The sequence below is a fragment of the Oncorhynchus clarkii genome, chromosome 26 (assembly GCF_045791955.1).
Source record: "Oncorhynchus clarkii lewisi isolate Uvic-CL-2024 chromosome 26, UVic_Ocla_1.0, whole genome shotgun sequence".
In the NCBI taxonomy this organism is placed as follows: domain Eukaryota; kingdom Metazoa; phylum Chordata; class Actinopteri; order Salmoniformes; family Salmonidae; genus Oncorhynchus; species Oncorhynchus clarkii.
The window spans coordinates 45,909,745-45,923,217 of NC_092172.1; the positions used below are offsets into that span (position 1 = coordinate 45,909,745).

At 44.2% G+C, this 13,473-nt stretch overlaps 1 protein-coding gene across 1 annotated transcript; it reads right to left on the bottom strand.

Annotated features, from left to right (window-relative positions):
• Nucleotides 1–406: 406 nt before the first annotated feature.
• On the bottom strand, nt 407–3,770 carry LOC139384520 (chymotrypsinogen B, tandem duplicate 1). The gene is made up of 6 exons (XM_071129350.1): nt 3,711–3,770; nt 2,608–2,791; nt 2,272–2,350; nt 1,570–1,750; nt 982–1,115; nt 407–616 (listed from the first exon to the last, which is right to left on the bottom strand). The coding sequence occupies exons 1-6, from the start codon at nt 3,760–3,762 to the stop codon at nt 455–457; spliced, it is 792 nt and encodes a 263-aa protein (XP_070985451.1). The 5' UTR covers nt 3,763–3,770; the 3' UTR covers nt 407–454.
• Nucleotides 3,771–13,473: the final 9,703 nt, after the last annotated feature.

Genomic DNA, 13,473 nt, shown 5'->3' on the forward strand with positions numbered 1-13,473 from the left:
TTTTACTTCTGAGCGCCTTCTCAGATTATTGCATGGGTTTCTTTTTCCGTAATTACAAAAAAAAATCTGACACAGCGGTTGCATTAAGGAGAGGTATATCTATAATTCCATGTGTATATCTTGTATTATCATCTACATTTATGATGAGTGTTTCTGTTGAATCGATGTGGCTATGCAAAATCACTGGATGTTTTTGGAACTAGTGAATGCTGATATCATGGATGATCAGTCCTTGCATCCGGAGATGTATCTTTGTATTTGAGAGTGGTTACATTTCTGAAGCACCGTCCCCCCGCTTTTTACCAGAACAGTGGTGGAGAGAACACTTTGTTATTCTGTTAACTGCTGATCGCTGCATTAACTATCAAAACCCCACGTTTTCAAGAAACACCAAGGAACAAACGTGTTACTAGAAACTACTTTAATTTTTTTTTATGGAGATGAAGTTGAAAACTTAGTTGGAGGCGATGGTCTGGTCGATGTAGGAGCGGAGCTCGGTGACGCGGGCGTACACTCCGGGCATAGTGGTGGTGCAGGTTCCACTGCCCCAGGACACAATACCAACCAGGGTCCAGGCACCAGCCTTCTCACAGACCAGGGGGCCACCAGAGTCACCCTGGAGGAACACAAAAAGGAGAACAGAAAGAGTTAGAGTCTCTCTCTCTAGGGATTTATTTTTTATGTTCAGAGTTGGTGCTCGGCTGTTTCCAAAAAAATTAAGAACTAAGGAAACACCAAGCTTTAATTGATGCAATGACTGTTTAAACCAGTGTAAATACCTGTAAAAATTCAGATTGAACTCTTCCATTAGTCAGATGGTGGTAGGTTCAGTGTCATAGCCTGTAACAGTGTGTTAGGGTGCCATATGTTTTGTGTAGGCTTGCAAAAATCTGGGACTCTTCCAACTAGGAAGTCTGAAAACCCTGGCAATGTTTTGGAAGTTTACCGGAATGTTCCAACCCTATGGTTTGTGTTACTCACCATGCAGGAAGAGGCACCATCGGCTCCAGCGCAGATCATGAGGTCGGTGATCTTGGAGCCCCAGAACTTCTGGCACTGAGCCTTGGTCAGCAGGGGAAGAGCAGCCTGCTGCAGCAGGGCAGGGGTGTCAGCAGCTGGAACCAGAGGACACCAAGGGTCAGGTAACTCTTAGAAACCGGTCAGCCAATCACCATCTTTCTCACATTATTAGACTACTAGCAACTCAAGACTACACCGAAACCCAACTGAAAAGTAATTTTTTTAAACAGATTGAGCCAACTGAAACGTCATTTTTCAAATAGATTGAGCCAACTGAAACGTCATTTTTCAAATAGATTGAGCCAACTGAAACGTCATTTTTTAAACAGATTGAGCCAACTGAAACGTCATTTTTGAAACAGATTGAGCCAACCGAAACGTCATTTTTGAAACAGATTGAGCCAACTGAAACGTCATTTTTCAAATACATTGAGCCAACTGAAATGGAAACTTTCAACTATACCAAGCATACCGCTAGTCAAAAAAACTAGCCAAGGTTTGTCTGACTTTACAATGAGACCTAGAAAAGCTGTAGTGATTATTGATTACCGTTGTAGCGGGTCAGACCCCAGCCGGAGGTCACACACGTCATGCCACCGGGGAAGTCGTCGTTGGTCTCAGCAACGCACACGGGGGACACACGGGTTCCCAAGAGGGCGGGCGTGGCCAACTTGATCAGGGTGATGTCGTTGTTGATGGTGAAGCCGTTGTAATTGGGGTGCTTGAAGACCTAGTAAGGACACAAGGCGACAACGTTTGACATTTAGATTGAATGTTAATCCGCTGAGCAGATCGTTATCGTTTGAGTTGATGTGACTTCAAAAGGTGGAACTTTTACTGATCTTTATCTTTACTTCAAAATAAAAGTCTAGATGTTCAATTTGTAGTAATATAGGAGACAGTGGGGATATATAGGGAACAATGGGGATATATAGGGGACAGTAGGGATATATAGGGGACAGTAGGGATATATAGGGGACAGTAGGGATATATAGGGGACAGTAGGGATATAGAGGAGACAGTGGGGATATATAGGGGACAGTAGGGATATAGAGGAGACAGTGGGGATATATAGGGAACAATGGGGATATATAGGGGACAGTAGGGATATATAGGGGACAGTAGGGATATATAGGAGACAGTGGGGATGGAAAGGTGAAACTTTTACTGATCTTTATCTTTACTTCAAAATAAAAGTCTAGATGTTCAAATTGTAGTAATAGTTGTGTGTGTGTGTGTGTGGTTGTTTACCTGGCCAACCTTGATGGTCTGGATGTTCTCAGCGTTGGACGAGCGATCGTGCTCTCCCAGGATCACACGGTGAGAGGTCCTGAAATAGTTTCACAAAATAAACATAATTTAGCTACTTTAGCAATATGCTAGCCCGGCTTTGCGCTAATTAGCATTAGCATGATCTAGTTTAGATCTAGTTTTTAGTTAGTTAGCATTAGCCAGCTTTTAGCTAGTTAGCAATAGCTCGCTTTTAGCCAGTTAGTATGAGCAATAGCTAGATTTTTAGCTAGTTTTTTTAGCTAGTTAGCATATTGCTACACTTATGAAGGTTATGGCTTAGCAGCCAGCACTCACTTCACGCTGCAGTGGGCAGCAGTCACAACCCAGTTCTCGTTGATCAGTGAGCCGCCGCAGAAGTGGAATCCAGTGTAGTCCTGGAGGGACACCTGCCAGGGCCAGGAGCCGGGCACAGCCTCCTCACCGTTGACGATGCGGGCGTAACCAGACACCACAGGCTGGATGGCGGGTTTACCACAGCCTAAAGACAGAGCTTATGGGTCAGGGGTCAAGTTTGGCTGCTCTAACAGAGATTCTAACAGTGACAGTTTCTGAATTAAGTCCATACAGAATATAAATACAATGCTGCCTATTGTAGTACCACGTGAAATGTTATTGACCAGAGCAGTCAACTACCATCAAATACTTATTTTACCCGATACATAAATCAAATGAAGTTTTATTTCTACAGCACATTCTAGACATGGGAATGCAACACAATGTGCTTCACAGGAAGACACAAATTAAAACTGAAATATTTACTACACAACAAATATGAGAATTAAAAAAACAACAAGAATAACAATAAAAACCAGAACGACTAAAAAGCCAACCTAAGGAATCCTACAAGGTATCCTACAAGGTATCCTACATGGTATCCTATATGGTATCCTACAAGGTATCCTACAAGGAATCCTACAAGGTATCCTACATGGTATCCTACAAGGTATCCTACAAGGTATCCTACATGGTATCCTACATGGTATCCTACATGGTATCCTAGAAGGTATCCTAGAAGGTATCCTACAAGGAATCCTACAAGGTATCCTACATGGTATCCTACAAGGTATCCTACATGGTATCCTACAAGGTATCCTACATGGTATCCTACAAGGTATCCTACAAGGTATCCTACATGGTATCCTACATGGTATCCTACATGGTATCCTAGAAGGTATCCTAGAAGGTATCCTACAAGGAATCCTACAAGGTATCCTACATGGTATCCTACAAGGTATCCTACATGGTATCCTACAAGGTATCCTACATGGTATCCTACAAGGTATCCTACATGGTATCCTACAAGGTATCCTACAAGGAATCCTACAAGGTATCCTACATGGTATCCTACAAGGTATCCTACAAGGCAGACAATGGCATAAACATGGACATTTTCTCACCGTAGGCTGCGCCGGCGAAGGCAAGGCAGGAGAGGATCAGCAGACAGTTCATGTTTTCAGCGTGATGGAGTGAGGCACACAGCAGGGGTCTTTTATACAGGAACCAAGGCTCTGACTCTGCATTCCCCTCCACCCCCTGTGTGTGTGTGTGTGTGTGTGTGTGTGTGTGTGTGTGTGTGTGTGTGTGTGTGTGTGTGTGCGTGTGCCTCACCTGTCCCTCTGCAGATAACAGGGGACATTTTCTCACACCGTTACAGAACATTGTGGGGTTACGAAAAGGTCGTTTGTTGGAATATTTCTTGAATGACCAATAGAAAAAAAATGATGGAGACAATGTTGGCTCGTGGTAAATATTCCCCAAAGGAGATCCTCGCTCTCTCTGAAAGCATGAAAGCTGTGTTACTTAGACAACTCATGAAGGGCGGCAGGTAGCCTAGCAGTTAGAGTGTTGGGCCAGTAACCAGCAGTAGCCTAGCAGTTAGTGTTGGGCCAGTAACCAGCAGGTAGCCTAGCAGTTAGTGTTGGGCCAGTAACCAGCAGGTAGCCTAGCGGTTAGAGTGTTGGGCTAGTAACCAGCAGGTAGCCTAGTGGTTAGTGTTGGACTAGTAACCAGCAGGTAGCCTAGCAGTTAGAGTGTTGGGCCATTAACCGAAAGGTTGCTGGTTGGAATACCTGAGCGGACAAGGTGAAAATAATCTGTTGATGTGCCCTAGACACTTAAGCCTTATTTGCTTCAGGGGTGCCGTACTACTATGGCTGACCCTGTAAAACAACACCTATCATACTACTATGACTGACCCTGTAAAACAACACCTATCATACTATTATGGCTGACCCTGTAAAACAACACCTATCGTACTACTATGACTGCTCCTGTAAAACAACACCTATCATACTACTATGACTGACCCTGTAAAACAACACCTATCATACTACTATGGCTGACCCTGTAAAACAACACATATCATACTACTATGACTGACCCTGTAAAACCACACTAAATGAGTCACTTTTGCACCAGCGGCAAAAACCACATGGAACATTCCATCCACCTGGACAACGGACATAGAGAATATTAGATATCCCATTTTGCACAAAACAAGTACGCTTAAATTAAGTGTTTCAAAAGTTTGACAACAACCATAATCTATAAACATAGAAACTGACCCATGAGTATTCACGTCAGGCGAAACAATGCAGATGGGAAACAGCGTATTCACTTGAACCTGGTTCAGATGAATTAACAAATAACATGGACAGGGGCATTTATTAATTATTTGAATAAAATGACATGTAGAGGAGTTACTTCCTTACTATTACATGGAAATAAAAAGAAAATGCACCAATCACGAGAGAGAGAGAGAGAGAGAGAGAGAGGGAGAGAGAGAGAGAGAGAGAGAAATATGAGCTGTTATCTCAGGTTAGGGAATCACAGATAAGGTTGTTGTTTTTTCCCAGTAGAAGGGGTCAGGTTAACCTGGTCCCAGATCTCTTCTCCTCTTTTTCCAGTAGAAGGAGTCAGGTTAGCCTGGTCCCAGGTCTCTTCTGCTCTTTTTCCAGTAGAAGGAGTCAGGTTAGCCTGGTCCCAGATCTCTTGTGCTATTTTTCCAGTAGAAGGAGTCAGGTTAGCCTGGTCCCAGGTCTCTTCTGCTCTTTTTCCAGTAGAAGGGGTCAGTTTAGCCTGGTCCCAGATCTCTTGTGCTATTTTTCCAGTAGAAGGGGTCAGGTTAGCCTGGTCCCAGATATCTTGTGCTCTTTTTCCAGTAGAAGGGGTCAGGTTAGCCTGGTCCCAGATCTCTTCTGCTCTTTTTCCAGTAGAAGGGGTCAGGATAGCTAGGGTCAGGTAGGGAGGGAGTGGAAGCTAGGTTCAGATGGGGAGGGAATGGAAGCTAGGGTCAGGTGGGGAGGGAATGGAAGCTAGGGTCAGGTGGTGAGGGAAAGGAAGCTAGGGTCAGGTGGGGAGGGAATGGAAGCTAGGGTCAGGTAGGGAGGGAAATGAAGCTAGGGTCAGGTAGGGAGGGAAAGGAAGCTAGGGTCAGGTAGGGAGGGAAAGGAAGCTAGGGTCAGGTAGGGAGGGAAAGGAAGCTAGGGTCAGGTAGGGAGGGAAAGGAAGCTAGGGTCAGGTAGGGAGGGAAAGGAAGCTAGGGTCAGGTAGGGAGGGAATGGAAGCTAGGGTCAGGTGGGGAGGGAAAGGAAGCTAGGGTCAGGTAGGGAGGGAAAGGAAGCTAGGGTCAGGTAGGGAGGGAATGGAAGCTAGGGTCAGGTGGGGAGGGAAAGGAAGCTAGGGTCAGGTAGGGAGGGAAAGGAAGCTAGGGTCAGGTAGGGAGGGAAAGGAAGCTAGGGTCAGGTAGGGAGGGAAAGGAAGCTAGGGTCAGGGAGGGAAAGGAAGCTAGGGTCAGGTGGGGAGGGAGTGGAAGCTAGGGTCAGGTAGGGAGGGAATGGAAGCTAGGGTCAGGTAGGGAGGGAGTGGAAGCTAGGGTCAGGTAGGGAGGGAAATGAAGCTAGGGTCAAGTGGGGAGGGAAAGGAAGCTAGGGTCAGGTAGGGAGGGAGTGGAAGCTAGAGTCAAGTGGGGAGGGAAAGGAAGCTAGGGTCAGGTAGGGAGGGAGTGGAAGCTAGGGTCAGGTAGGGAGGTAATGGAAGCTAGGGTCAGGTAGGGAGGTAATGGAAGCTAGGGTCAGGTAGGGAGGGAATGGAAGCTAGGGTCAGGTAGGGAGGGAATGGAAGCTAGGGTCAGGTAGGGAGGAAAAGGAAGCTAGGGTCAGGTAGGGAGGGAAAGGAAGCTAGGGTCAGGTAGGGAGGGAAAGGAAGCTAGGGTCAGGTAGGGAGGGAAAGGAAGCTAGGGTCAGGTAGGGAGGGAATGGAAGCTAGGGTCAGGTGGTGAGGGAAAGGAAGCTAGGGTCAGGTAGGGAGGGAATGGAAGCTAGGGTCAGGTGGTGAGAGAATGGAAGCTAGGGTCAGGTGGGGAGGGAAAGGAAGCTAGGGTCAGAATATAGATGTGTATTAGGCTAACCAAGGACAAGTGTAGAGCAAATTCATGCCCTACAATACCAATACACAATACAGTATTGCAATAACAAGAACAATGAGTTTGTTATTCTGATTCTACAAACATTATTCAAAATCAGTATTGATCTGTAAACACAAGATCTCAAAACAATTAGCTGACTGTTCTCTAATAACCAGAGCTAAATATTCAGATTATCCCACTGACACAACATGACTGTCAGATGGGTAAATAACACAACATGACTGTCAGATGGGTAAATAACTAACACAACATGACTGTCAGATGGGTAAATAACTAACACAACATGACTGTCAGATGGGTAAATAACTAACACAACATGACTGTCAGATGGGTAAATAACTAACACAACATGACTGTCAGATGGGTAAATAACACAACATGACTGTCAGATGGGTAAATAACACAACATGACTGTCAGGTGGGTAAATAACTAACACAACATGACTGTCAGATGGGTAAATAACTAACACAACATGACTGTCAGATGGGTAAATAACTAACACAACATGACTGTCAGATGGGTAAATAACTAACACAACATGACTGTCAGATGGGTAAATAACTAACACAACATGACTGTCAGATGGGTAAATAACTAACACAACATGACTGTCAGATGGGTAAATAACTAACACAACATGACTGTCAGATGGGTAAATAACACAACATGACTGTCAGATGGGTAAATAACACAACATGACTGTCAGATGGGTAAATAACACAACATGACTGTCAGATGGGTAAATAACACAACATGACTGTCAGATGGGTAAATAACTAACACAACATGACTGTCAGATGGGTAAATAACTAACACAACATGACTGTCAGATGGGTAAATAACTAACACAACATGACTGTCAGATGGGTAAATAACTAACACAACATGACTGTCAGACTGTCATGGATGGTACAGTGTTTTTAAAAAGTGTTATTGCTGTAAGAAATGTTTTTTTCATGTCGCAGTGAATCCTGGGAGTTGTAGGAAAAGATGGCAGAGGTCTAGGCTAGGTTTCGGGTTGAGTCTGCCGAAGCCAGTGACCTCTGACACAGTTAGAGGAACACGTTGCTCTTCTGAACACATCAGGACACTAAAGGGCCCACATCTACAAAGTGTCTCAGAGTAGGAAGGGCTAATCTAGGATCTGTCCGTATAGTCTGATTTCATTATGATCTAAAAGGGCTAAACTGATCCGAGATCAGCACTATTTACCCTTGATGCCCTTAAATGAATATGTGTCCTGAGCACAGCAGTACAACCAGACCTGTCTACACCAATCTGGTCTGGTTGTCTTGCTATGCAGTACAGTACTGGGCTGAGAACTTTCCATTCCCCTAGTAGTGATAAGCAGCTGGATATATTACCCCCCCACCCCACCCCACCCACCGGATAGGTAACCTTTTTGGAGTGAATATTCTACCGGGCTTGCCCTCTGTTCTGGGCTGAGGTGGACAATATCCTGGGCTCCTTCTGGTTGGACTCTGATGGGGTTTGGTGTTAAGTAAGGTGTCAGTGTCCTTTAGAATGGTGACAGTGTCGTTCCTCTGGATCGTCTCCTGTCTGGATTTCGTCAGCGCCTCCCTATGGTGGGTCCACCTGCAGTCTGCTCTCCTTTCCTCAGGGGGGGTTTAACTCTTGGTTACAGTAATTAACCTTTATCTACAGCAGGGTTCCCCAAAAGGAAGCCCAGGGATTTTGTTTGCCCCCCCCCTGTTCAGGGGCAGAACGACAGATTTGTACCTTGTCAGCTCGGGGATTCGAACTTGCAACCTTTCGGTTACTAGTCCAACGCTAGACCCTTCTGCTGGTTACTGACCCAACGCTCTAACCTCTAGGCTCACTGCTGGTTACAAGTCCAATGCTCTAACCACTAGGCTACCTGCTGGTTACTAGTCCAATGCTCTAACCACTAGTCTACCTGCTGGTTACTAGTCCAACACTCTAACCACTAGGATACCTGCTGGTTACTAGTCCAGCACTCTAACCACTAGGCTACCTGCTGGTTACTAGTCCAACACTCTAACCACTAGTCTACCTGCTGGTTACTAGTCTACCTGCTGGTTACTAGTCCAACACTCTAACCACTAGTCTACCTGCTGGTTACTAGTCCACCACTCTAACCACTAGACTACCTGCTGGTTACTAGTCCAACGCTCTAACCACTAGTCTACCTGCTGGTTACTAGTCCAACGCTCTAACCAGTAGGCTACCCTGCTGCCCCTATTGATGCAAGGACTGACCCTCCATGATATCAAAATTATAGTTTTAACCAATTATTTTAGTTGCTGGACATAAAATACTGTATAAACACCAGGAAATGAGTGATTTTAATTTTGGAAATCTGTTCCCAAGTATTCCCACGCATAAATAGAAAGATATGCGATCGTATCCCAACGTAACCAAGGTTTGAAATCATTATGTTTATGTCATACTGTATCTGTTTAGGATTCTTGCAGTCAATCTTTCCGGCCCACGGCTGAAAGTAATTGGGGACTCCTGAGCTACAATCTTCTCCGCCTAACCCTTAAAATGAAGTTTGGTTTTCCTCAAGGCTCTGTTCTTGGACCACTAATGTTCTTTATGATATATTGTGTGTTACTGCCCCTCGTGATGTTAGACACCCATGGTTGAGGATGTTTCATTAAAACTCCAATCGGTAATAACCGAGCTTTCTCCACACCCCTGTTGCCGGGCAAAAGAAATCTGAGGGATGGAGGGCCCGGTGAAATGTTCAAATTCATAGACAGAGCTATTGATACAAGGACTGACCAGCCATGATATCAACATTGTAGTTTAACCATGTTTTTAAGGCTATACAGTGTTTGTTTACATGTACTTTATATAGAATTAATGTTTTGGGTTATGATGGGGTACAACAGTTGAACTAAGCTCATGGGGCATTTATTTTGGAAGAATAAATGGGTACATATTATTAATGTATTAAAGTATTAAGTCCAAAAATATAGACATTCCCTGTTATATTACATGATGCTGATTGGCCCTTTAAACAGAGCTGACTGTAGAAACATTCCCTGTGATATTACATGATGCTGATTGGCCCTTTACACAGAGCTAACTGGAGAAACATTCCCTGTGATATTACATGATGCTGATTGGCCCTTTATACAGAGCTAACTGTAGAAACATTACATGATGCTGATTGGCCCTTTAAACAGAGCTAACTGTAGAAACATTCCCTGTGATATTACATGATGCTGATTGGCCCTTTACACAGAGCTAACTGGAGAAACATTCCCTGTGATATTACATGATGCTGATTGGCCCTTTATACAGAGCTAACTGTAGAAACATTACATGATGCTGATTGGCCCTTTAAACAGAGCTAACTGTAGAAACATTCCCTGTTATATTACATGATGCTGATTGGCCCTTTACACAGAGCTAACTGGAGAAACATTCCCTGTGATATTACATGATGCTGATTGGCCCTTTATACAGAGCTAACTGTAGAAACATTACATGATGCTGATTGGCCCTTTAAACAGAGCTAACTGTAGAAACATTCCCTGTTATATTACATGATGCTGATTGGCCCTTTACACAGAGCTAACTGGAGAAACATTCCCTGTGATATTACATGATGCTGATTGGCCCTTTATACAGAGCTAACTGTAGAAACATTACATGATGCTGATTGGCCCTTTAAACAGAGCTAACTGTAGAAACATTCCCTGTGATATTACATGATGCTGATTGGCCCTTTAAACAGAGCTGACTGTAGAAACATTCCCTGTTATATTACATGATGCTGATTGGCCCTTTACACAGAGCTAACTGGAGAAACATTCCCTGTGATATTACATGATGCTGATTGGCCCTTTATACAGAGCTAACTGTAGAAACATTACATGATGCTGATTGGCCCTTTAAACAGAGCTGACTGTAGAAACATTCCCTGTGATATTACATGATGCTGATTGGCCCTTTATACAGAGCTAACTGTAGAAACATTACATGATGCTGATTGGCCCTTTAAACAGAGCTGACTGTAGAAACATTCCCTGTGATATTACATGATGCTGATTGGCCCTTTATACAGAGCTAACTGTAGAAACATTACATGATGCTGATTGGCCGTTTAAACAGAGCTAACTGTAGAAACATTCCCTGTGATATTACATGATGCTTATTGGCCCTTTATACAGAGCTAACTGTAGAAACATTACATGATGCTGATTGGCCCTTTAAACAGAGCTAACTGTAGAAACATTCCCTGTGATATTACATGATGCTGATTGGCCCTTTATACAGAGCTAACTGTAGAAACATTCCCTGTGATATTACATGATGCTGATTGGCCCTTTAAACAGAGCTAACTGTAGAAACATTCCCTGTTATATTACATGATGCTGATTGGCCCTTTACACAGAGCTAACTGTAGAAACATTCCCTGTGATATTACATGATGCTGATTGGCCCTTTAAACAGAGCTGACTGTAGAAACATTCCCTGTGATATTACATGATGCTGATTGGCCCTTTAAACAGAGCTAACTGGAGAAACATTCCCTGTGATATTGTATGATGAGCTTAGGGGAATCGTTACTACAGATATGTAAACATCTCCTCCATATCATCTCCATGTCCCCCTTCCCACATTTCCCTACCTCCTTGTATTCCTGTGTAATGATGTGTTGTTGTGACCCATGTAAAAATGCATTTTAAAATTAACACTGACTTGACTCCATGTCCTGTTCCCAGGCTGCGTCACCCTGATCAAGCTGGCCACCCCCGCTGGCCTGAACATCAACGTAATGTCTCATTGTTCTGAGTTCTGATCATAGCTATAATGTCTCATTGTTCTGATCATGGTTATAATGTCTCATTATTCTGAGTTCTGATCATAGTTTAGTCTCATAGTTATAATGTCTCATTGTTCTGATCATAGTTATAATGTCTGATTGTTCTGATCATAGTTCTAATGTCTCATTGTTCTGATCATAGTTATAATGTCTGATTGTTCTGATCATAGTTCTAATGTCTCATTGTTCTGATCATAGTTCTAATGTCTCATTGTTCTGATCATAGTTATAATGTCTCATTATTCTAAGTTCTGATCATAGTTTAGTCTCATAGCTATAATGTCTCATTGTTCTGATCACAGTTCTAATGTCTCATTGTTCTGATCATAGTTACAATGTCTTATTGTTCTGAGTTCTGATCATAGTTATGTCTCATTGTTCTTATCTCCCTGTCTCCCTGTCTCGCTATCTCCCTTCATGTTTCGCTATCTCCCTTCATGTCTCGCTATCTCCCTTCATGTCTCGCTATCTCCCTTCATGTCTCGCTATCTCCCTTCATGTCTCGCTAACTCCCACCCTGTCTCGCTAACTTCCTCCCTGTCTCCCTGTCTCGCTAACTCCCTCCCTGTCTCGCTATCTCCCTCCATGTCTCGCCATCTCCCTCCATGTCTCGCTATCTCCCTCCATGTCTCGCTAACTCCCTCCCTCCCTCGCTAACTCCCTCACTGTCTCGCTAACTCCCTCCCTGTCTCGCTAACTCCCTCCCAGTCTCGCTAACTCCCTCCCTGTCTCGCTAACTCCCTCCCAGTCTCGCTAACTCCCTCCCTGTCTCGCTAACTCCCTCCCTGTCTCGCTAACTCCCTCCCTGTCTCGCTAACTCCCTCCCTGTCTCGCTAACTCCCTCCCTGTCTCGCTAACTCCCTCCCTGTCTTCCACCATGTCTCCCTCCCTCTCTGTCTCCTTCCCTCCCTGTCTACCTATCACCCAGTGATAGGCCATGATATATGAAACGTCACCCAGTGATAGGCCATGATATATGAAACGTCACCCAGTGATAGGCCATGATATATGAAACGTCACCCAGTGATAGGCCATGATATATGAAACATCACCCAGTGATAGGCCATGATATATGAAACATCACCCAGTGATAGGCCAGGTGGCGTATCCCTTTATGGGACTCGTCCAGCTGGAGAGCAATCATCCCCTTGATTACTCACCAACCACAATCATCCCCTTGATTACTCACCAACCACAATCATCCCCTTGATTACTCACCTACACAATCATCCCCTTGATTACTCACCAACCACAATCATCCCCTTGATTACTCACCTACACAATCATCCCCTTGATTACTCACCAACCACAATCATCCCCTTGATTACTCACCAACCACAATCATCCCCCTGATTACTCACCAACACAATCATCCCCTTGATTACTCACCTACACAATCATCCCCTTGATTACTCACCAACCACAACCATCCCCCTGATTACTCACCAACACAATCATCCCCTTGATTACTCACCTACACAATCATCCCCTTGATTACTCACCAACCACAATCATCCCCTTGATTACTCACCTACACAATCATCCCCTTGATTACTCACCTACACAATCAGCCCCTTGATTACTCACCTACACAATCATCCCCTTGATTACTCACCAACCACAATCATCCCCCTGATTACTCACCAACACAATCATCCCCTTGATTACTCACCAACCACAATCATCCCCTTGATTACTCACCAACCACAATCATCCCCTTGATTACTCACCAACCACAATCAGCCCCTTGATTACTCACCAACCACAATCATCCCCTTGATTACTCACCAACACAATCAGCCCCTTGATTACTCACCAACCACAATCAGCCCCTTGATTACTCACCTACACAATCATCCCCTTGATTACTCACCTACACAATCATCCCCTTGATTACTCACCTACACAATC

Bases quoted from the DNA above. Each gene is read 5' to 3' on its own strand.
- LOC139384520 (XM_071129350.1), bottom strand. From the start codon at position 3,762: ATGAACTGTCTGCTGATCCTCTCCTGCCTTGCCTTCGCCGGCGCAGCC. The intron at 2,351-2,607 runs GTGAGTGCTGGC...AAACTATTTCAG, and splicing joins GCTGCCCACTGCAGCGTGAA to GACCTCTCACCGTGTGATCC. The intron at 1,116-1,569 runs GTAATCAATAAT...CTCTGGTTCCAG, and splicing joins GGGTCTGACCCGCTACAACG to CTGCTGACACCCCTGCCCTG.